Genomic DNA, 25,808 nt, shown 5'->3' on the forward strand with positions numbered 1-25,808 from the left:
CAAACAGTAAAAATCACAGACATATTAGGTATTGCCGCGTCCCAAAATGCCCGATCTATCAAAATATAAAAACGGTTACGGCCGGCGGTGACCTCCGAGGCGGGAAATGGCGCCCAAATGTCCGAAATGCGACTTTTACACCTTTTTACATAACATAAAAAATGAAATAAAAAATGATCAAAATGTCGCACAGACCTCAAAATGGTAGCAATGAAAACGTCGCCTCATTTCGCAAAAAATGCCCCTCACACATCTCCGTGCGCCAAAGTATGAAAAATTTATTAGCGTCAGAAGATGGCAAAAATATTTTTTTCTTTTTTGTACACATTCGTTTAATTTTTGAAAATGTATTAAAACACAATAAAACCTATATAAATTTGGTATCACCGTGATCGCACCGAACCAAAGAATAAAGTAGGCATGTTATTTGGAGCGAAGAGTGAAAGTCGTAAAAACTGAGCCCACAAGAATGTGACGCACGTGCGTTTTTTTTTCAATTTTTCCACATTTGGAATTTTTTTTCAGCTTCGCAGTACACGGCATGTTAAAATAAATAACATTACGGGAAAGTAAAATTTGTTACGCACAAAATAAGCCCTCACACAGGTCTGTACACGTAAAAATGAAAAAGTTATGGATTTTTGAAGTTGGAGAGCGAGAAATTAGCCGAAAAACCCTCCGTCCTTAAGGGGTTAATATCAGATCTGTGTGAGTTCATATGTTGATGGAGTCTCTGACCTGTTTCCCCAACATAAAGGCCTGTGGTTGGACACTGCTGACACATAATAAGGTAAACCACATTAGAGGACCTGCAGGAAAAGGTTCCCTTGATCTGATGTACCTGCTGTGTTTGAGGTACAGGTACCTGGTCATCTGTGCGAATGTGCTGGCACGTTTTACACCGGCTTTGCTGGCAGGGTGAGGTACCATTTTCTGATGGGGCTCTCAGGGCACTCCAGACAACCATTTGTCCATTTGTTTCAGGTTTGGTGGTTGCCGGAAGGACAGGAGAGGAGGGACTGGAAATATTTCTTTTAGTCTTGTGTCTTTATGCAGAATTGGTTGGAGTTCCTTGGCAATGTGACGTAGGATCTCCAGTTGTGGGCTGTAAGTGACTACTAGGGGTACTCTGGCCTCCTGTTGGGTCTCCTTATATTTGAGTAAATCATCTCTGTTGAGGGCCGCTGCTTTACCTATTTGGTTATCAGTCACTTTTGGTCTGTAGCCCAACTGGAGACATTTAGAAATGAGCTCCAGGAGGTGTTTTTCCAGGTCTTTCTTTTCTGCACAGATACTGTCTGTATGTTTGGGGTGGAAGCTTTTATTTCTTAGGTAGGCCGTTCTGTCTGTTGGTTTATGGAATATTGTTGTGGTTAAGTGGCTGTATTTAATATGTATGGTGGTATCCAGAAAGTGTATCTCCTTGTGTCTCCTTGTCTGGAAAGCCCCCAGAACAGACCTATAATACTGGAGACCCCATCCCCCCCATCCCCAGAGCAGATGTATTATAATGAAGACCCCCCTCAGAGAAGGCTATAATACTGATGGGGACTTCAGTACTATAGCCTTCTCTAAGGGGGGTTATACCGGAGACCCCGCAGAGCGGACTATAATACCCGTGACCCTCAGAGCAGACCTATAATACTGGAGAGCCCTCAGAGCAGACCATAATACTGGAGACTTCCCAGAGCAGATATTAATACTGGGGACCCCCCAGAACAGACCAATATGAAGTCCCTGAAAGTGTATGTATATATGGCCACCATAGTTCATAGACAGCTCACCCTACCACCACTCCACACATATGCTTACTGGACACTGATGTGATGAGGAAGGAGAACAGTCATTATCACTCGGGTTCGCATCACAGCCACACACTGCACAAGCCGACTGCTAGAGAACACAGTGCAGTCAGTGAGGGGGGAGGTAGACAGGTCCTGATCTCTCTGCTACAACAGAATGCCACAGCATTTCCACAGCTCTAGCTGGAAGCTCTAGCCAAATGTCAAATGTCCTGCACTGTCTACTTAACAATGGAATAGCTGGTACTTGTGCGACCTCAGAGCAACCCTACCCCCCTCTCCAGCTTTCTGGCAGCTGCCCCTCTCTACTGGCCGCCCCAGCCACTAGTGCCTAGTGGAAAATACAGCCATGCCTGGCTTATTATGCTTGATTTAAATGCTATGTTTTTTGTTTTTAATGCAACCGTCTGATATCCAGAGAGTTGTATAAGCTATACATGAAAAGTAACAGCCTATATGCAGTATGAGAAACATAATGCCTATAGACAAATATGGTACACAGCAATGTTTACAATAAAACAGCAATTATTTTCTTAATAGTTTTTTTAGACAAATCTATATTAAGAAACAATAATGTTCTCTTATCACTTTGAGAAAAAAGATATTAAAAGCAATTACCGTTTCAGTCAGCACAGAACATATAGACATGTTGCTTTAAAGTTATGTTCACATTGCATATACAGTATGCAGATACAGAGTTATAGTCAATAATTTAGTATGAGGGAGTGTTGTATGGTTAATATCCATCCAAATATTCACACATTTTAAGCAGAGCAAACATTTGAGATCCTAATGGGGTGAAGATCAAAGTTAGAGCTTGTTCAAGTGCAGACTGACTTTCTTTGAACTGACTTTAAACTTTACCGCTCCCAAAGGAACCTGCTATGCTGGCACTGATAGAGTTAAACTAAGTATTCCTTCATAAACGTGTGGAAATTGCTAAATTACATTTGATAAACTGAAACCAGGGATTTAAATATTTTTCCTTTAATTCTGACAGTTGAATGAACTGAAAATCCCATCCTGGTTTTGACTATTTAAGTGAAATGCATTATTAACGCTTGGCAACAAGTGATCAAATGTTTCTTGGACGTAGGTAAACTGTATTTTTATTTTTCATGTTCTTAGTTGCTTTAACATACCGCAGATCTGGTCAGCAATACTATATAGGGGTTTCGTCATTATAGAAATGTCTTTTTCTCCATGCAACTTAACAAAAATTAGATGAACAGTTCATGTCAGGCTTCATTCGCATGAATGTAAGCATAAAGCTGGGTGCAGGAGAGAGGAGAGGTGAGAGCTCCTTATCCCTTCCCTCTCCATTGAAAGCTGAGTAGCCTCCACTCAACATGGCATAATATAGGACATGTCCTACAGTCATATGATAAAGTGTGGGCATCCCTATTAATTTTAATCATTTTTAGTTTTCAAAATGTGGGTTTTTGCAACAGCCATTTGAGTTTGATACATCTAATAATTGTTGGATACAGTCATTTTTCAGGATTGAAATGCGGTTTAGTGTACTAACAGAAAATGTGCAATATGCATTAAAACAAAATTTGACCGGTGCAAAAGTATGGGCACATCAACAGAAAAGGGACATTAACCCCCTACCGACATGTGACGTAATAGTACGTCACATGTCGGGTCCTGGTACATGGAGAGGGCTCGCGGGCCGAGCCCTCTCCATAGCTGGTAAGGCCCCTTCCACACTAGCGTTTTTCACGCGCGAGTTCTGCGCGTGCTTTTGATGCGCAGAACTTGCATTGCACTCTGTCCCATTGATTCCAATGGGCCTTTCCTCATTTGCGTTGTTTTTCACGCGCGTCAAAATCGCAGCATGCTCTACTTTTGCGTTTAACGGCACATCTGCTTACTTGTCGGGAGATACGCGCGGAACGGTTGCGAACAAAATAGCATGTGTGAAGAACACATTGCAGATGTTTCCATACAAATCCCCATATACTGCCATACTGTAGTATGGCAGTATATGATAGGATCGTACAGACACCCTAGGGTTAAAGTACCCTAGGGAGTCTGAAAAATAGTAAAAATAAAAATAAAAAAAAGTTAAAATAAAAAAATTTAAATAAAAAAACCCTAAAAATTCAAATCACCCCCCTTTCCCTAGAATTGATATAAATATAAATAAACAGTAAAAATCATAAACACATTAGGTATTGCCGCGTCCAAAAATGCCCTATCTATCAAAATATGATAACGGTTTTTCACTGCGTCTAAACACTTAAGGGAAAATCGCGCCCAAAGTCGAAAATGGCACTTTTTTGCCATTTAAAAATTTTTTAAATTCTATAAAAAGTGATCAAAAGGTTGTACAGTCCTAAAAATGATAACATTGTAAACGTCATCAAAATTCGCAAAAAAAACGACACCACCCACAGCTCCGTACACCAAAGTATGAAAAAGTTATTAGCGCCAGAAGACTGCAAAATCCCCAAAAAATATTTTGTACAGGAGGTTTTAATTTTTTTAAATGTATGAAAACATTATAAAACCTATACAAATTTGGTATCCCCGTAATCGTACCAACCCAAAGAATAAAGTAGACATGTCATTTGGGGTGCACAGTAAAATCCAAGCCCACAAGAATACGGCACAAATGCGTTTTTTTTAGAATACAATGACAGATTACAAAATTTGGGATTATTCAGTTTAGAAAAAAGACGACTGAGGGGAGATCTCATTACAATGTACAAATACCTGAACGGACAGTACAAGGATCTCTCCAAAGATCTTTTTATACCTAGGCCTGTGACTAGGACAAGGGGGCATCCTCTACGCCTAGAGGAGAGGCGATTTTACCATCAACATAGACAAAGGTTCTTAACTGTAAGAGCAGTGAGACTGTGGAACTCTCTGCCGCAGGAGGTTGTTATGGTGGACTCAGGAGAGGCCTGGATGCCTTTCTGGAGAGAAAAAATATCACGGGTTATGGGGATAAAACATTTATTTAATTCTTAAAGGTTGGACTTGATGGACTTGTGTCTTTTTCCAGCCTTATATACTATGATAATATGATGCATAGGGATATCTTTAGAATGCCTTGTCAGTTTCAGGATGAACATATTGGGGCATATTTATCATATGCTGGTGCTCGTGCGCCAGCGTATGATAGCCTCGCCGCTACATGTTCGCTGCCCGATAGATCAAGAGGCTTCTGCCTCTTGATGTATCGGGGCAGGAGGCTGCACAGCGTTTATCCTACGCCAGACAGGGCCTGGCATAGAAAAAACGCAGCTGGCGACATTTCACTTATGAAAACTTGCCGGCAGCAGCGAGTGCACAGGACAGTAACGCCCCACGTCGGCCCACTCCCGGCCGGCCTCGCCCTCCGCTTGGCGTGAAGGTGGCGGATCGGGGCAAATAATCGCAAAAGCTAGCAATAAGCTAGCATTTGCGATTATTTCAGGGCCTCTGTGCCACTGGCATGGCGCAGAGGTACTGATAAATATGCCCCATTGCCTTCTCCAAGATGTGATTTTATATCTGCACTGATTTTTTCTGCAACCTAAGGTTTTCAAGCTACTTACTCATTAGCTAATGTAATAAAGGGATGACTTTTTTTTTCCATTTCTTGGAAAACATACTGATCCTTTATTTTCTTTGTGTTATTTTTTTTCACTTGATTCGTTGAAAAAAATTTAGAGACTGTTCTATTATTTTCATGTTTGCTCGTCACAAGCAACAAGTCTAGACCATCAAAAAAATTATGTTCAATCAGATTTTTTTCACTGATGATCCTGAGGAAATGGAAAAATACCTGGAACAATGAATGAAATACGGACGTTGAAAAAATGTGTACTTATACAAAACAGACGCACAACAGACATGTCTGAAAGAATATGCCCAAAAGAGGATCTGTTCTGTTCAAATAAAATTGTCTCAATGGGTTTACTTAGGAATTAGCTGATGGTTACCATAAGCTTTTTTCCCCTCCGCGCTGTGCCTCTGTGTGCTTTGTGAAAAGAAAAGTTTACTGCTGTCTTGTCTAGTAAAAACTAATTGTCACATTAATTCCAGATCATATCAATTAACAACAAATTGATCAGCAGTGTAAAAGCAATCAAATGAGGTTAGTATTTCATCAATTTGTACTTCTTTAAGTACAATTTGGTCTTCTTTAAACAAGATTTATGTGACCCCTTTAATCACTGTGCCATCTGGGCTTGCTTGTTTTACTGAATTCATATTTTTACAGACTGCAACGTAAAGGCAGGGAGTGGGATCAGGCCATTCTCTCTGGTTGTCCCAAACTTGTTCCTTAACCTGTTGTTAACCTTCCAGCTGTTTCAGAGAACCATGCTGAAGCCAGACTGTATGGCAGAATACAGGAGCTTGTGGCCCCCTGTTCTGCGGTTTACCACCTGACCTGTAACATTTTTCCGACCATACAGGCTTCACGGATGTAGTCCTGAATAGCTAGGTAGAACCATTGAGAAGGCGCCAGAGGCAATTGTTGCATTAAGGTGAGTATCAACTTTTTTATTTTGTTACTGTGATATTTACTATATTGGCTATTGTGGGACACTCGGCGCCAGCACTGGGCATACCCGGCCAGTGCCAGGGCCCAGGGATCCTGGAGGGGTCCACATAAGGCTGGACATAAGGAATCAATGGGGTGAGGGGACTGTATATAATGAATCCATGGGGGAGGAGGGGGGCTTCATATTAAAAATCCATGAGGGGGCTGTTTGGTATGAAATGAAATAAACTAGCCGGAGTCACAACGAGAGGGTACGTCAAGAGCAAAATCAGTAAGCAAAGGGTCAACGGCAAAAACTAGCTGAGATCACAACAATTCAGACACAGAGCAAGTCAAACCTATAGCAAGGATCAAGCGATGAAAGGGATTTCAAACACTGGCACAGGTGACTAGTGAAGCTGCAATTTATGCAGCCAGAACCCCACCTCCAGAACCTAATAGGAGCTGGACAACTTCTGGGATTTAATCCCTCATGGTGCAGAATAACCAAGCACAATTGCACGCATCATGCAGAGGTACCACAACTCCTAGCAGTCCAGAACACAACCCGTAAACAGCGCGCGGTCTTAGCAGCCGCTGCCCGGAGCGCGCACCAGAGACCGCTGATAGCAGACGAGAGGTGGAGTTTGTGTGGAGACACGCCAGAGGTTGTAGAATGCTGCTAGCACCACCAGAAGAACCAGAAGTCCCAGCGTTCTCCCCTGCAAACTCCTATCCCCATTTATAATGCCTGTGTTAACTCTTTAAATGCTTTTGGTAAAGTTGCCAGTGGCATCTCAATTTCCGCAGCCATGTCTTTCGCCATTTTGGGGAAGATCGTCACTCTCAACGACCTTTCCCAATATGCCGGCATGCATATTAGTACAGGTGTGCATCCGCAGTAATTTAAATGTCGCTGGCTAGAACTGATGCCAGCACTGTTTGCAGGTGTTACTGGTGGTGGTTTGTGTAGGGAAAAGATTTGATACATTGGCTTCTACAGGAGCACTCAAACCTATTGGATATTGTGGGGACATTATAGTGATCACCTACTTGTAATTTAAACATATTCAAAAGAAGTAAAATCTTAACTTGAGAGAAAATGGTTATTTAGAATTGTTATTTCACTGAGAGTAATTAGCTAAAACAGACATGTCAAGAGTGATTTACATTTCTTGTTCTGTGACTACATTTCATTTAGTACCCCATACTCAATATCTATGTACTAAACTTGGTTCTAGTGCTGCATTAAGATACTGCAATTGGTACTGTTGCTGAATTTATGTTATTTCTTCTAGTACTCTATTTATGTATTGAGTGATTTGACACCAAAAAGTCTGTGCTGCAAAAATAATGTTAACCCAACAGGATTTTGTCTACGTTTTCATGTGTACAATAAGTCAACTAATAGGAGTATAAGACACCAGATTTATCATCCTGCATCACACACTTGCACAAAACTCTTGCAGCATAAGATTGTCCAATCTAACTCTGTCTTACTTTACAACACTTTTCATTAATTTGCCACACTGTGAAAACACTATAGTTCCATTAGCTACTAAGGCACCAAGAATGCAAAAAGTTTGAACTTATTTTACGGGAAATAGGTCTCCACTAGTTAAGGAAAGGCACTCACTTGTACTGTGCCAGGTTACATGGATATGATCACTTAGGTAACAATCTATGCGCTCACTGCCATTTTCCCTGGGATTGTTGTTCGTTGATGAAGTCACAGGGATTGATGATGGCATTTAAATGATGGCAAACACACAACACACACTGATAGTTACCAAAGTGTGGCGCATGGAGACTTTTACTATTGCCTATTTACTGGAGATGCACTGGAGTGTGGCACACAAATCGTGGGTGTTACCGGTAGGGATGAAAGTAAGGTTTTTGTACCCGAACCCAAACATAACTTTCCGGTTCAGTTTCGGCTGAACCTAGACTTCAACAGGTCAGCTCATCCCTGCACATGATATGTAGTGGATGTAGTGATAGATATAAGAACTATAGAATTTATGTGTTGTTTGATATATGTACTAAGCACAAGTACATGTGTATAGTGTAATATATTACATTATATCCATAGTGAGAATAATTGACATCACGCTTTATTTTTATTATTCATTTTACTACTGAATAAATATTATTCATTTTTACTTTTGAAGTAGTACTAGAGATAGCATTTTTCTTTTTTTCTCCCCAGGGGATTATCTCTAGTACCACCTCTATGAGTGTCTGCAGGTGTTGCCTTTTAGTAGTAGAGCTCCCTTTGAATTTTATTTCTATTAACAAGTTTTGTGGGGTCCCCTAGGTGTAGGCCAAGGGTGTACATTAGAAAAAAATAACTGCTAATGACTGTTGTTACATAAAGTAGTTTCAACTGATAAGGCCCCTAAAGCATTAGGCAGGATGGACTGGAGCATTGCTCTGACACCTGAAGAAGGTGCTCTGCCCGTGTATAATGCTGGGTGCCATAGATTCATTAAGAATGTGCACCAGAAATCATGAATCTGTCGCTTCCCTGCACTGGTCCGACAGAGTTCACCAACTTTTGTGGTGCACCTTTAACAGGCTTTGCATGCTAAAACACCCCCTAATTTGTGTTACATTGTGGCTGCGCCACAAACAGGTTGCGTGTGAAAGAATAGTGTCACAGACATTTAAATACCTGTGCAAGCAGTTTACACCTAAAAGAATGTGCAAAGTCTGTCAGAAAACAGGAGCAAAGCCCTTAGTAAATGTGTCCCAATATTCCTTTATTTAAAATTTAGTATATAGTAAAATATCAAAGGGTTTAAAGGGGTTTTGTCGGGTTCAACAACACATGTGGCCTTCAGGTGAGGTGTGCTGTATCATGAGCATGTCTTTATTGATAAAAGTGGCATGAATGCAAACTAATTTTCATATCTTGTTACATATACAAATGAGTTTTACAGGGCACATTGGGAATGGCCGTTGCAACCAACATCTTTCATGCTCCTTCATTGGCAATGTTCCTTGTAAAACTGGGCAAGAAAGGGTGCTTCTGACTTCACAGCTATGTCAATGTTCAATAAGTTTTCATGTGGGCCTTGAGAGAACTCCTTTAAATGTCTTAGATCCTGCGATTAGATTCTGATATGTGTTAATGAATTGAGCACATCATTTTGACAACTTTGACTGAGGGGCTAAGGGATGACTTCACTCTGTTGGTTTTGTAAAACGTTCAGAAGACACGTCTGTAAAAGCATAATAAAAAGCATTTATTTTATTTACAACAAAATTTACAGCAACATAACTGACAATTATTTTGCCCAGAAATCAGAGAACATTGGTAGCGAATGCCTCGAAGCTAAAAATAAATGTGGCAGATACACATAATTGCCACCTAGTGGTCAGATTTTGATAAAGTTATAGAACAGTGTTAATTTATAGTTAATTTTCATTTTAACAAACATGTGCATATTGTTTTTGATAACTGCAAGAAAAGGATTGATCATTTTATTTACTGCTTGAATAAATGCTTCACAATTTTACAGAACACACAATGGCAAAACATTTCTAAATTATATGTCCACTGTTCAGTACCTATTGTTACTTATGCAATTTCATTGCACAATAAATTTAAATCTTATATATTAAGGCTTTCCAAACTAGTGAACAAGATAGCTTCTCACCCTTTCAATTCCTGAAATGACAGTAGTTTGCAGAAAGCTATAATCGATCAGGATGGAAATGTATTAAAATAAATATTTTTAACTACTTGAGTTCTAAATTTAAAATTAGTTGTGTGACACCAGGAAGAGCTAAGGTTAAATTTCCTACATTCCATGTGTGATAAAACAGTTAATTTTAGACTTAACACTGCTGCCCATCTTTTACAGAATGAAACTGGCATAGAATATGAAACAATGCGTTATTTGACGACAACATAACCAAGATAAAGATAGAAAGGTATGACACTGAAGAAAAATACAGCTTATATATTACAATGTTTGTGAATGTTTATGTCTCTTTGTTTCTGTCCACATTATACAAATTATAAATACCATTGTACCACTTGACAACACTTTTAACTCATACTAGTATGGTGTGTGATGTATTTTTCAGCCAGCAGGATAGTGATCATGAATAATTACAGTTCATCAGTAAAACTTTAGTAGCTCATTAACCCATCAATGACAATCTGTGCTATATTATTATCAATATGGCTATTTGTTTTTATTGAAATGGCACCAATAAGGATATAGTACCAGCAAACAAGAGTCTTCATTGTTGGATTTTCAATGTACTGTACATATTTTTATATTTCTGGGTCAATAGAAAACCATAGAATATAAATTGAGGCTAAATATAACTGGTTTAAAGAATTATATTATTAAATACACTCTTCAACAGTTTTGTCAAGCATAAAGATGGCTATAAACATGCAACATCGAAAAAATGGGCTGTATTAAAAATATGTGTGAAGGTCAGTAGGAAGAATACAAAATCATAATATAAATAAGATAAAAATAATTGAATTGCTTCCAGCATAACCATGTGCATCCTCTACTGTTTCTGAAAGCTACAGTACAAAAGCAATAAAAATCAACATATTAAGGTAATAAAATAAGCGTCCTTATTCATTAACCATTAGTGTTCCACTGCCTCTAGCACCTCTACTAAGTTAAAACCTCCAGCTTTTAGTGTTGGACCACATGCATACAAACATATTTGAAATACATTGTACACAGCACTCAGAGATCCATGTGCTCATACTGCAAGCTCATGTTCCTCTAAAAAATTGTGATATTATTGTATGTGTGAAGTCTTACTTATGGACCCCCAGTGCCATTTTCTGGACACTGCCATGCAAATCTAAAAGCACAGAAAACTTGAGGCCTAGGCTTGCACTCACAGAATATTTGGTCCATTTCAGGCTAGTCTATTTTGTGCCAAAAATGAAAAGTGAGATAATGAAGCTTTTCTCCACCATACGGCTAGTTAAGGGATTTTTGCATAAGCTGACCTTATGTTAAAAAAGCTAATGCCTTTTTTTACTGGCTGGACCCATTATGACGGTGAAAAACACCTGAAATTCTCCCTTTAAATGAACGTACATAATGAATAAGAGAAGGTACTTCATAAGTACCTGCAAAATGAATTGTTCTTTTGCAATATATATATTTTTTCCTTCTGGCAGAGGTAATATTGAAAGCTATACCACACCAGAAGGCAGCAGCATACTCGTAAATTGGATAGTATGGTGTGAAGACATTATGACTAAAGGATCATCATGCACTTATCACTACAATCTTTAAGAACTAATCCAGTAGCAGCCTTGCTTTTTTTGTACTTTATATTTTCATGTCCTCCAACAACTTGGTACATTATCAACCCTTCAGGCATTTATTTCATGTCTTTACTTGACCTACAAGACAACTTTTGACATGTGTATTTGCTTGGTAAGAGCCATCATGAGACCTAAAGGCTCATTCTTTAAGGCTCCATGCACACAACTATATTGGGGCCATAATCTGGCCATACATTGCGGCAAGATCACAGCCCCACTAGAGGGCTAGTACACATGGTCACGGCGTGGTGAGCGCAAAGTGTTCTACCGCTCCAAAATCCCAATGCAGTGGGGATGCGTGAGAAGTGCTCATCCCCCTTTCTGTTGTTTTATGATGCCAGTCATTGTTGTGGTGTCTGAAATACTCTGCAGATACTTTGCCTTCTTTGTAAACATTTTTTGGATTCTTATGTTACTTTTCCATTAGGCCATCTACTATACAACAATCCTTTTCACATACAGTAGTGTTCTAGCTAGATCTACAAGTCACTGCCTTCCACAAGAAAGCCCTCAAGAAGTCCCATTCGTCTTCTGCTGCTTGTATCGTAGGTAAAAGTGTAACGTTTTGCTATAGCAAAATCCAAATGCTATGTTTATATTTTCCTCCTTGTGAAATGCTCCTTGTAAACGAAAAGTCTAATCTACCATTTGAGTGTTGCCCAAATCTAAAATTAGGACTAATACACTTATAATATTTTCGGATTACTTCTCAAGAATTCCAGAGACATCTTGTATTTATCACAGACAAACTTGCAGAAACCTACATTTAGTAATTATTTCAGTCTTCATCATGCTTCAACCTATAGAATATTTTTTTTTCTCAAAATAACCTACACCAGGTACAAACATATATACAATTGCTTTCGTCAATGCAATTTTATTTATTGTACAGTGCTGTGTGTATTTTGTGTCAGAAAGTGCAGTATTGTCATGTTGGCTATAATCTACTAAAGATTCACTAAGTTCACTAAACACTTGACAACATCTTGTTTCCTATCTCAAATAAGTCTTTCTAAGGGGCCTTTTTTCAATACTAACACTTTAGCCACAACATATTTATAGAGAATATAAAGGGGTTGCTCCAACCAAAAAAGGGGTCTTTTTGAATTTGGTTTGTTGTTCAGCCTTAGTCAATTGAACCAAATCAACTCTAATTTGAAACAAAAGCAATACCTGTTATCTTAACAACTCTTCAGGCATCCTTAAACAGTGGTAGGTTAGCTTTTGGCTAGGTATAGTCTGGCACTATCCTTTGCCATTTATTTTTTAACCAAAGAATTGATAAATATCAATATTAATATATACCAGTATTAAGATAAAAATTAAAAAAATCTTATTTGGAAAATGCTTCAAAATCCCAATGAAACAGAATTGAGTCTTTTACCAATGTGTAATGGTATTGTTACAAGACATCTAACACATTTGTGCTAATCTTGGAAGATATACAATACAAAACTTGCTATAAAACTCTAATGTAGGAAAGAGAGAGAGTATAAAATGTAAGTATTTTAATTTTAGAAAGGGATTACTAAAAAGGAAAGGACACAGTGGAGGCCTTAGAAGAGTGCAGAGAAAGGCTCCATAAAGGCCGGTCATCTGTTTTGTGAATGTGTCACCTAGTTGCGCATGAGATGCAACTTATATAGCGATTTTAACAAAAAGTGAACATAAATAGCACAGACCTTTCTCTAGTTAGTAACATAATTCATTTATATATTTTAAAATTGGCACAGATTTTTCTGGGGTGAAGTTTTATAGACAGTTTTTAAAAATGATTTAACCAAACAGTATAGCATATCTTCATTAAAACAACCTCATGGTGCAGGTTTAGTTTAAACAGTACATGTCAGTAAGCCTTCTACTTTTATACTTGCCAACAGTGCAGCGGCCAAAATTACACAGAACTGTTATTTTACTAATCCACTCTGCAGACAACAGAACAGATCTTGCATAGAAACCCTGTCGGTATGATTTAGTTAGGTATAAAGAGCAGTTCCTTACACCCAAATACTTTAGATTTTTGCAGTTTTGCAGGTCACTAAGGCTACTAGCAAAATAAGTCATGAAAACAGAATTTTTTTTCACAGCCAATTTGCATCAGTCCACATCAGTTTTTCACAGATCTTCATGAGCCATATTCCATGAGTGATCCGCATTGCATTTAGTGCAGCTGTTTGCCATCCATTCAAAATAAAAGATGGCACACGTACATTTTTCTCATTTTGTGTGACTTTTTTTTGTAAGTCATAAAAAATAAATATGGTGACTCTTTAATGGACAAATCTCCTATCCAATCCTTTAAATAAAAAAACAATGGAGTTATTGATTCTTCACCTTCTTGAATGCATGATCAAAGAGACAGGGAATATGCATTTCTAGGTTACACAATTTATGTGTTAAAGATGTTTCAAGTGCAGATATGTCACCTCATATCTTATTTGCATGGGCTAAGGTTTACAATAATTTTGCCCTTTGGTTTCAAACATTGGTTTCAAATTCTTTTGCCTTCTGTCTTTGCACGTAATTTTAATATAAGGGCACTTAATAAATTCCCTAACCCCTTTATTCTGGACCTTACTCAAATTACAAAATTAAGAAACAAGGCCAAACTATGAAAGCCGGACCTGATTATAAAATACTGGGAAATACTGGTTAAATTCTAGGAAACCATTGTTTTAATAAAAAAAAAGGATAAGGAAATTTAAAAAAATGTCTGAGCTCCACTGAAAAATGATGCAGATATATGGAACACTTTAGCAAAGAGTTGCCTTGATAATGATTTAATAATTTACAATACAAGCGTGAGATATGACTGGTATAACAGTGTAACTTGAAAGGTTTTTAAAAGCCCACAGATTTTGTGTTCCAGTTCTGGGACACCCTACATCTGACCCCATTAGCAGGGGTATTAACAAGACAAGTTGTATTAAAATCCACTTAAAGCTTTAATTATACTTCTTTTCTAAGGGTAAAACGGTGCCTCATACCTTCATGTGACTAGTCTTGACTTTCTACATTTATTTGACCCCCCTTTATAGCACAGCACCCTTTTGGGAGACATTAACCCGCATAACAGGGTCAGTCCTATTATTTGTTTTATTTGCAATAGGTTGAACGTAAGAAAAACAGAAAAAAAATTAAATAAGCTCCTTCACAATTCAGCTTTTTCCTTAAATGGGAATTTTCGATCTGAAAACAGGTTTTGAACACAAGGTTATGTTATAATACATAGAAACTCTTTGAAATAAAATAATTATAATAATTAAAAAAAGAGAACAGAATGCTACAAATAACCAAACCACAGATTTGTTTAAACGCAAAATAGTACCTGAGTGTATATATAATATACTTTTATATAGATTTATATATATTTATACTATATACCTGATAAAGTTTAAAAAAAAAAAAGAAAAAGAAAACTTTCTGGCTGTTGGGGAGAACCTAAAAAGGAATAAAGGTGTTGCCAATTACACATAAGTAATGAAGAAATGTAATTGTGTTAATGAATGTGATCATAAAGATGGCAAGCCCGAAATACTGCTAAACTGGAAGCCCATAATATCATATTTTATTAGGGAGTCAGTATGTAAGTGCTCACTTTTAACTTCAGTAAAACTGTGAGTGAATTGAACCTTTGCAAGGAACCTCTAAATCCAATGGCCATTGATTTTTCATTGGAAATTAGCAATCTTTCGGTTTTGAGACTCAAGGATCTTAGCTGTAACTTGTAAAAGGGGCATCCATAATGGCCCGTATGGAACAGGCTTTCCTTTTTTAAGAGACTGCAGACTTTTTGACAATTCATGATACAGTAAGTTCTTATTTCTTCTACTTGTTAACAGTCTTCATGCTGAACAGAGCATCTTAAAATTTATGTACATATAAATATTACCAATCATTTAGAAAAAGTTAATAATAGTGAAGAATGTTGTTTTCAAAAGGGATAACACATAAATGTCATTTAGGTCTACCCGCCTCAAAATCAAACTAAAAATAATACTAGAGGTAGTGTGCTGTTTGTGGGGATTTTTGTTATTTATTCTCTGCTGTCCAGATTAGAAATGACTTATTAGTTAAAGGAGTGTGAACAAACAGTCTAGATGAAAAACACCACTTAAAGCAAATCTTCTGTGGGCGGTCCAAATTCTAAGAAGTGCTTGGTTAAGTTCAAAATATGTTTAGCAATATCCACCAGTGGATTTTTGGGGCTACTTTGCCATATTACATTAATATTGTTTATATATTGTAATTCTGACAAATTGGATTTGTTCCTAACAAAGTAAATTTCTTTTCAGAACAGGCATCCAATTCTGGAGTTCTACTTTGAGTGTAAAAAAGTGGTCCAAATTATGTTTGGTAGAAATGGTGATAGTGGTGGTGATGCTCATGATGATGATGGTGCTCATGTCTTTGTATCAAATGTCCACTGTGGCCATCATACAATAACATGCTTGGCAAATCCCTCACATGCTCTTTTTCTACTACATTCATAGGTGACTGGAAAGCTTTGCACATCTGGTGGCCTTCCTTGGTTTTCTGCTTGCTCTTCCTATGAGGTTGTTGAGGTGGTAACGGGTGGTAAGGATAGCTCTGGCCCATAAGTGCAGTTGGGGAAGTCACAGGAATTTGTACACCATGGATGGGTTTGCTCCTTGTTGTCCTTCCTGGCTGACTGTTTAATGCTGTACCATTCTTGTTTGAGGATTTGGGACTTCTGACAGAATGCTTGTTCGATTCTTGACCCCGTTGCCTTTGCTGAAGTTCAACCATCTTTGGATGAGAAGGGTCTAAGAGACTGAAATGTACAGGATCCAAGGCTTGAGACCTTCTCTGGTGTAGATGAAGAGTTTCAGGTTCATGGGAACGAGACCTCATTTGATTGGAGGCTCTTGTATGTGATTCTGGTTTTTCAGTTGAAGAACCTATGAAACACAACAAAAAAATTTCCTTAGCATTTCCCTCAGATATTTTACAAAAAATCACACAGTGATCAATATTGTAACTCCGTTTTTTTCACCGTGTACCATATTAGAAAATATTCATACTAAATATTAGGAAATATTCATATTTTTAAAATAGTAATTAGTATAATAATATGCTATCTACAGAAAATATCTGAGGTTGACCTTAAGACTATTGCCATGGAAATGTAGTTTGACATATATACAGATATTATTCGTATTCAATCTGACTAACCAGCCCTGGTTTTAAAGAGAATCCACAGGATTTGGAGTTGTGAAATTGGTTGTGGAAAAATATAATGGGCGCATGAAAGGCAAGGCAGATTCTTATTGATAATAGGATGCTGATTTTTTTGTGGATATTTGAAGTACTTTAATGATGTAAGTCTGCTGAATGCTTTTATAACATGGAAATATTGCCACTAGGGGGTACTGTTACATTAAATACTAAGACTGATAATTGAATAATGTGTCTACAATATAAGTTTCATGTAAAGTTATATACTGCAAGTACACATAATTCTAAAATCCAGACTTAAAAGTAGTATAATCGCTCAGGATTCCTCTATGGTTTACTAGATTCTTACCTATTTATAGGTAAGCATTCTGTGATACTTTTCTACTTCCTTTAATATCACATGCATATCACTTACATATAAGGGCCATTCTATCCTGAATTGACCATAATTTTTACCTTGTACATTACTGGGATCCGTTCTTGTAATTGGAAGAGCACATGGAAGTGGCACAATAAGAAAAAATCTCTGCCGAACATATGATATAATCATTTATTTAAATGGATTTTCCATCTCCAACAGGCGCATGTTACGAAAATAAATGAACCTCTATTTCTGAGAGAAGAAGTCACTTATGTGTTCTTCGTGTTCCTTCTTTGTTTAAAAATCTAGTTGCCGTGGTGGCATCAACCCATGGCAATATGACAAGCTGGTGACTTCTACATAGTTTTGTACTAGGCTCCTGTTTTCCATCCTGGGACAGCCAGGTAATGCATGCACGCACAAGCACTACTACTTTGCAGTTGAAGACACATGCTGTGCATTGCTGCAGTAGAGAGATTAACGCCATAAAATATGTTCTCCCACTACTTGGAATCATTACATTATACAAACATACACCAGGAACTGTCTACAGGAACAGGGGAACATTTACAAAGACTGCTCCTTGTCTATGTAATATAGTAAGACGATTGCAGAAAAAAGGGGAAATGTTGTGGCAGCTATTTTGCAAGTGTTACTATTTATGTAGGAATGGGTAATTGTGGAATAATATTTCATCCTACACAGTCCAGGGAAAATATAAAAAGGACAGAATTGGGAATCCTCTTTAACAAAGAATAAGGCCCCTTCCACACTAGCGTTGCATTTCACGTCAGGGTGCAATGCGTGAAAAACTGACGTTTTTGGCTGCGTTTTTGTTCCATTTTTCCTTGGAGTCATTAGCGTTTTGCATTTTTCACGCGCGTGTTGTTTGCGTTTTTTTGCGTTTTCGGTGCGTTTTTAACGCGCGTTTTTAACGCGCGTTTTTAAAGTCAATGGGAGACTCGAGCATTTTTCAAAGGGACCATGGTTCGGGAATAAAATGTTTTATTTAATTGAAAAAGAATGTCTTCTGATAAGTTAGCAGATGTATGCAAACATCTACAATCTTTTCTTCACTGTTCCGCGTGTATATTATCTCCCGACAAGTTAGCAGATGTGAAGAACAGTGAAGAATAGAATAAAAACAGTGAACACAGTGAACACAGGATCACTGTAGTTCATTGCAGACATTGCAGATGTCAATGTGTTCTTTACACACATATATATTGTTCTTCACATGCTATTTTGTTTGCACCGTTCCGCGCGTATCTCCCGACAAGTAAGCAGATGTGCCGAACATCTGTAATCTATTCTTCACTGTGTTCTTTACTGTGTTTTTCACTTAAATGATCCTGTGTTCACTGTTTTCACTGTTTTAATTCTATTCTTCACTGTTCTTCACTGTGTTTTTTTAATTAAATGCTCGATCTCGAGCAGGGGAATTATTCATGTCACCTAGCAACCCATCCATTTAAAACGCATTGCACTCACATTGCACTTGTAATGCTTGCGAGTGCAATGCATTTTTGATGCGTCTCCATAGACTTGAATGGGACGGGGAAAACGCGCGTGAAACGCAAAAATAGAGCATGCTGCGATTTTGACGCGTGTCAAAACAAACGCAAGCACGCGCGTGAAAAACAACGCAAATGAGGAAAGGCCCATTGGAAACAATGGGACAGAGTGCAATGCAAGTTCTGCGCGTCAAAAGCACGCGCAGAACTCGCGCATGAAAAACGCTAGTGTGGAAGGGGCCTAACACACTGGTCTTTATGGAACAATGAAGTCCAGAGCTCATTTGCAGTAAACCTATGATTAGATTATTGGTTATAAAACTGGGATGTAGATCAGTATTTGTCATAAAAAATAAAGAAACAATAAATAAAAACCTCAGCTACACTGTGTAGCATACGCTATTGTGAACCTTGGTTCATGAACTTCACATATCCTAATGAGAACTGGGGAAAAAAAAAAAGCTTTTGGAGATATTCCCATACTCCATAGAAGCCATTGATCCATTTGTGAGTTTTTCCCCTCATCCGCTCCTTTTATATTTTCTGGCAGTAAAATCTCAGCCATACACACCTGGCCCAAATCTTGATGTGTAGTTTTCTATTCCAGCAAGATCCAAGTAGTGGTTTCTCCGTTCAATGTTCTCATCCACACACTGCCGGAGACATTCTGTCTGTTCTGTTTCATTTTCAGCTGGGTTATGTCTACAGGAGATAACAAAGAACAGGATACATCTGGGAACCACTCACAAAACATCTATAAACAGATTAAAGCATCTGCAGAGACATTATTTTTTACAAGCTGGAGGATTTTTTCAAGCTTTCTGCTGTCTGATCATTTCTTTTGGACTTTGCCTTAAACAGTGAATTTTTATCCCAGACCTGATTAGAATATAACATTCAGCATTTAAAGGCCTCATCAGATAAATGCACCGTTCTGTGATTTTCTTATTTTTGTTTTTGAAGTTTTTTATGTTGAATAGACATGCAGTAGAAGCAGATGTTCCAGCATGGAATTCCAAACTGTATAGGTCAAAAAAGCAAAAAGGAAAACGGCAGAAAATCCATCTCAATTTCTGGCAGGATCCACATATCGGATTTTCTGATATAAACTTTGACTGTAATGCCCTATATTTTGTAGTGGGATCAGATGAAAAAAAAAGTATGGCCTTGCAGTAGTCATCAGTGGATGTTCGTGGAAAATCTTTTTCAAAATCCACCTTCTAACCTGACCCTTAGGTAGCTACACGAGTAATTTAGACTTCAGAGTTTTCATAGTCTCTGCCATCCATGCTGCTGTGCCAGTTTAGGCTAATATAGCTCTATAAATAAATAATGATAAAAATAATAGTGATAGGGTGTGAGCTTTAAGTTGTATAAAGTTCATATTTCCAGCTACGCATCTGTTTTTGATTGTATTATAAAGTTATAAGCGCCTGTATATGTACCCAATTATAGCCATCTAGCAAATTGTAGTGACTTGCAACAATATAATTTTAGAAGGTAGGAGGCCATGGATAACAAATATAAGAAGATTAGCAGAGTCACACTGTTTGGTTCTATGAGTAAGTGACCCTGGTTTATCTTTGCTCTATTTTAAAGTAGATTTCCTTTAAATAAGTTTGTGTAGCTGGAAATGTTGTTTCTGATAATCACAGAGTATCAGAAAATTATCAGAAAAATGGTCGTGAGGGAGTAAGGACTCCTGTTGGACAGACAAGGCCATGTGACAGATACAAGGTACTATTTTCTGCGCCTTCAGTGCAAGACCAGTCCAACTTATGGGACATTTTAGTGGAAAGGATTTCACGAAAGCATCCTATTTCATCAGCAGAAGGTACACATCTATATAGTCCAGTCTAGCAATATTTCAACTTCATAACAAACCCATACGTTTAGAAAAAAAAATCATATTAAACAATAATATAAACAGTTTTTCATGAATTAACCATCGTATGCATAATCCGCAGTTTATCTGAAGTCATGTGACATGGTTCACCAATACATTTGCTGGCACAAGACATTCTTCCAATAAGGTAAATATTTTTTTTTTCGCGTAGTCATATTGCACTTATTCTATCTGCTTAATGAGGACCATTCAAAAATATTCTTACTTGGTGATGAATCATTTAAAAGATAAATATGTAATTTTAGTTTGAAGATCGAATCCTAATTTAAAACATGCTCCCTATTCATTCTCATTATAATGATGTAATACTCCAGAACAGTATCTAAAAGCTGTACCCAACATGTTTCTTCTCCCTAGCAAGACATTTCTTAACTTTCAGACATAACACTCCCTTTTATCTTCTCCTTTATCTGCCCTCACCTTCCATATATCTTGAACACAGTAAATCCCAGAACTGTCTACTCTTGCTTCTGAAGGCCATAGGATACTTTTATCACAGAGGAAACACTAATCCAGCACCGGGAGTCTCTCCACATAGAGACCCAATGCAGACACAAGTGATACAGCCATGCTTGGAATGTAAGACAACAAGGATCTGAAGGCATCAGCTGCTGCCAACATAAATATTCTTGGAGGGTCTTGGGATCCTCACTTTCATCTCAGTTAACTACTCGATATGTTATGCTATAAATCTCTGCTAAGATATCATTACTCATCTGTAGTTCAGTATTGGGTGAAGAATCATTCATGTCCTACCTCTTTTCAACAGGTTTAAATGGTAAAGCAGCATGGATTACTATTTTAATGTCAATATATGAATACATAGAAAAACTACATGCACAACCTATAAAAGTCAGGATTTGACCAGACAAAATGATACAAATAATAAAATAAGCCTTTATTGTAAACATTGATTACTATCACAGACAAAATATAAAGACAAAAGTGCACTTGGAGAAGAAAATAAGAGGACCGAATACAAATGGTGGGTGATAAGTAGTTCACAGAGAAGGCAAGTAAATAACACAACTTCAAAGGGCAAAAATATCAAATGCTGCAAATGAGGGGGAACTGGGGAAGCTCCCTGGTTACCACACAATCATATTTACCTGCCTAGCATGTGAGCTAATTATTGCCCAGTTGTATTTGGTCCAGTTTTATCCTTGTCCATTTTTCTCTTTCTATTCTGTCTGTGTTGCTAATAAAATGTTATGAACTTTCCTTATATTATATAGTGACACAAGAATTTACCCTACCTTACTAGGACTGTCTTTGTAGGTTTAATAATAGAAAACAGTAGTCCAAAATTTTACCTTGAAGAACTACGCTGTTTCTTAACATCTTCATTGACTCTGCTTTCACTTCTATATCTTCCATTCTGTATCTCTGTAATTACAGAAATTATTCATAAGACAAACATACACCTTTTTGTAAATGTTATGTAAAGACAAAGTTAGCAACAGTAACTATATGTTCTTGTAATACTTTATTTAAAAGGGGTTTTCCATGAACAGAAGTTATAGGGCCTCACTTGCTGATCAGTGGGGGTCTTCATTGTCTTCATGATCTGTGGGCCCTATCCTGTGGTTAGGGCCTAACTTGTGTTCGTGGGAAAACCCCTTTAAATGAGTCTGTCAGCTTCCAAATCACCTATCGTATAACAGCATTGTGTAGGGCGCTTTGAAAGCTTTTTGTCTTTATGCAACTGAGCTTCTCTGTGGTCCGGGGATATGGTCACTCCTGCTGGTTGGTTTCTCGATAAATTTAGTATTACTGAATTACCAAAATATATTAGCCATGTTTTAGAAGTGCTTGGACATGTAGTGATAATGTCACAGTAGCCTGTCTGTGTTCCATAGAACTTCGATTGACCAGATTTGACAAGGGCCATGCTAGTTAGCATATTCTGAGGGACTGATTGCAGCCCCTGGAAATTGATCTAGGCATCCAGAGAGGAGTAGCGAGGTGACACCTGCATATTAATTGCCAACTAATCTTAGAACAGAACAATATGTTGCATGAATCAGGATCAGGATCGGGCAGGAGAGAGTCATACAAGAGAAAGTTCAAGGTCAAAGCTGGATCTGGTAACATAGAAAACTGTTCAATATTGCTAAGAGCATACGAGGTTGCAATACACAAAAACAAGCAAAATCAATAGATCTACTTGGATCTCAGCCTGATTTCTGTGATAGGCGAAAAACATATCAGCTTGCCTTCATTCTTGAAGTGTCTTTTGTAGTCTCATGTTAAGTAGTAATTATGGAGCTTTTTTTGTTTTGTTCTTTTGCTTAATGGACAACTGTTTTTTTTTCTTTAACTGACAACTGGGTTTACCATTATCCTTGGTATATCCCAGCACACTCACATTTTCAACTCTGATTGGACTGTTTGGGAGGACATAGAACCAGTTGCCAATTTTTCTAAATATCGAGGAGAAATAAGACTTGTACAAAGCAAAGTCTGTGAGTTATGGTTTTATGGGAAATAGAAGTAGTGAATAAGACAGAGGTGATGATGACAGATTCTCTTTAATGTTACCCTAACCACTGCACTGTCCAAATTTCTTAATGTACAATAGGATGCTAAGTATTACCTGTATGATTGAGTAAGACAGTCCTTTTTTTCAGAGTTGCATCTGGTGCCACAGATAGCTTAACCCTAAGGGTTTTACTGGAGCTGGAAGAATGATTCACTGATGCGTCAAATACTTCATATATGGTGTGTAGTAAACTGGTTATATCCTATATATAGAGAGAAGGTGTAATACTTTAAATATCTGTTTGCATATTAAAACATGTACAAAACAGTTTGTTTACATAATTGTATTGGAATATTTCATTTAATAATCATTTGCTCATTACAAAAAGGTAAGGGGAAAATGAGGAGCACTAAAAACATGTGTATCCAGGATGAACCCTTGTTGCCAGATCTGAAAATACCTGTGATGAATGTAAATGCTAAACTATCCGTCTTTTCTGTGTTTTCTGCTATTTTGGAAATAAAGTTATTGGTTATGATATACTGTCATGTGGAGATGCATAGTTCAGGTGCTGCTCTGTGGTAAGCCATATTATGTCAATTTGGAATCATAATAGGATGAAGGCTGTCTGCTTCTTTTAACAACAACATATAGTCATTTAGACTGGGCTACTGGTATCGCGATGGATATAATAATAATTATAATAATTCCTTTATTTATATAGCTCATAGAGATTACGCAGCGCTACACAGAGCTTGCCAAATTGGCCCATATTGTACATCCCCATATAGTTTGTATTATTAGGCAAGATGGGGACATGTTCTTCTGGCAAACAATGGCTTTAGGTGCAGCATAAGTGATCCCATAGTTTTTTTTGTTTTTTTTTTAATTATTTTTATAATTTTTAGTACATTTTAAATACAGTACATTTTAAATACAATGGAAAAAAGGAAACATAGAATACATTTTCACATATAAATTTCACATATAACATATCTCCCAGTATATCGGGCAGATTATATACCGTATATGAAAAGAGCAGTATATAAAAATTTTCAAAACCATTATTATTACATTAACTTCAGAACTTTATTACTACTTGATCATATAACATTATACCCGTGTTTCCTAAGAACCAAAGTGCATAGTTAGTACATACGTTGTAAAATGTATTCACTTGTATTGTTCCCCTCTCTCCTTTAGTTTCGTACATTTATCCCACAACCCATCCAGAGAAAAATCTCCCCTCTAACACTAACCACCCTCACCATACCAACCCCCCCCCAAAAAGACAAGAAAGAAAAGGGATCTCTCTCTCCACCAATCACCCCTCTATTGGCCGCCCTCCAGTGCTCCCAACATCCTAACCTCCTCTCTGCAAGTATTAATCCAAAGATGCCAATCTATCTTAATTTTTTCTGATCCTGGCCTACATCCCATCACTTTTGCAAAGCCATCGGCTTATATGATGTTATTAACAACTGTCTGCCACATCCCAATTGTCGGAGTATCTCTAGCCATCCATTTCCTAATCACACAAAATGCCACAAATAGTAATTTTATAAACACATAGGGGCACATTTATCAATCAGTCTGAAAGTCAGAATATTTCCAGTTGCCCATGGCAACCAATCACAGCTCAGCTTTCATTTTACCAGTGCTCATGAATATTTTAAAGGGGAGCTGTGATTGGTTTCCATGGGCAACTAGAAATATTCTGACTTTCAGACTGCTTGATAAATCTGCCCCATAGTGTTTGATTTTCTTACAACTTCCCTTAATTTACCCAACACACAGATCTGTATTGTATCCAGAATGCTTAGATTGATGTCCTCTCATATTCAGGAAGAGTCTACGGAGATTATCCAACGTAGATCCGCCCGGCATGAAGCCGATCCAAGTGTAGAAACTCTCTAGAAGTTTATTGTCAACAATAATGATAAGTGAAATAGGACGATAGGAGTCCACTTTCTGAGTATCTTTATCTGGCGTAGGTATCAAGACAATAAATTTTTTAACCACATAGTGGTTAACCTCATTGAGGTAGGCAATAGCCCTCTCTCATAAAAATACTGTAGTTCCAAACCTCAACCATATATCCTATTATATCTTCCTTAAACATATGATAAAATTCTTAAGGTTTGCCATCCAATCCCCGGGTGCTACCCCCCACTGCCCAGGCCAACGTCTGTCGAACCTCCTCCACCCCAATATCCATATCCCAAGCTTTTTTTCTTGACACAGAAATCTTTGGAATGGTGCACTCTCCAGAAACTCCATCTACATTTAGAGAGGAATAAAGATCCTCATAATATCTAGTGAACGTTTCCAGGATTTCCTCACGTTTAGTCGTGTATCCTTCCCCCGATGTTTCTATACCATAGATATAAGCTTTCTCCCTATTGTCTCTAACTAGATTGGCCAACATCCTCCCAGCGGCATTTGCCTGTAGGCATCTTTTTTTAGCCTGAGTAGCAATCTTCCTATCTGCCCGATTTTTAATCAGATCAGTGTAGCACATTCGGGTTTCCTCCCAGATCTGTCTGTTAATTTCTGTAGGATGTCTAAGAAATTCTTCTTCCTTTTGTTTAGCCCTGGTTTCCAGTTCCTGCAGACCCCTATTCATCTGTTTCTAATATCAAAAAACTTGTGCTATATATTTCCCCTTGAATAAAGGCCTTAGCCGTGTCCCAAACTATATCCTTTCCTGCAGTGTCCTTATTCCTTAAGAAAAAGATTTC

General features: G+C 37.7%; 1 protein-coding gene across 1 annotated transcript in view; it reads right to left on the minus strand.

The window, feature by feature from the left end:
• Positions 1 to 9,512: 9,512 nt before the first annotated feature.
• NKD1 (NKD inhibitor of WNT signaling pathway 1) overlaps positions 9,513 to 25,808 on the minus strand; it is a 67,712-nt gene continuing 51,416 nt past the window's right edge. The window contains exons 7-10 of the mRNA XM_072117692.1: positions 23,182 to 23,329; positions 21,899 to 21,971; positions 19,251 to 19,381; positions 9,513 to 16,527 (exon numbers count right to left, since the gene is read on the minus strand). Of these exons, the coding sequence (XP_071973793.1) occupies positions 15,953 to 16,527; positions 19,251 to 19,381; positions 21,899 to 21,971; positions 23,182 to 23,329 (927 nt within the window). The 3' untranslated portion in view covers positions 9,513 to 15,952. The remainder of the gene's footprint in view (positions 16,528 to 19,250; positions 19,382 to 21,898; positions 21,972 to 23,181; positions 23,330 to 25,808) is intronic.

This window comes from Engystomops pustulosus, chromosome 7 (genome assembly GCF_040894005.1).
Source record: "Engystomops pustulosus chromosome 7, aEngPut4.maternal, whole genome shotgun sequence".
NCBI lineage: Eukaryota > Metazoa > Chordata > Amphibia > Anura > Leptodactylidae > Engystomops > Engystomops pustulosus.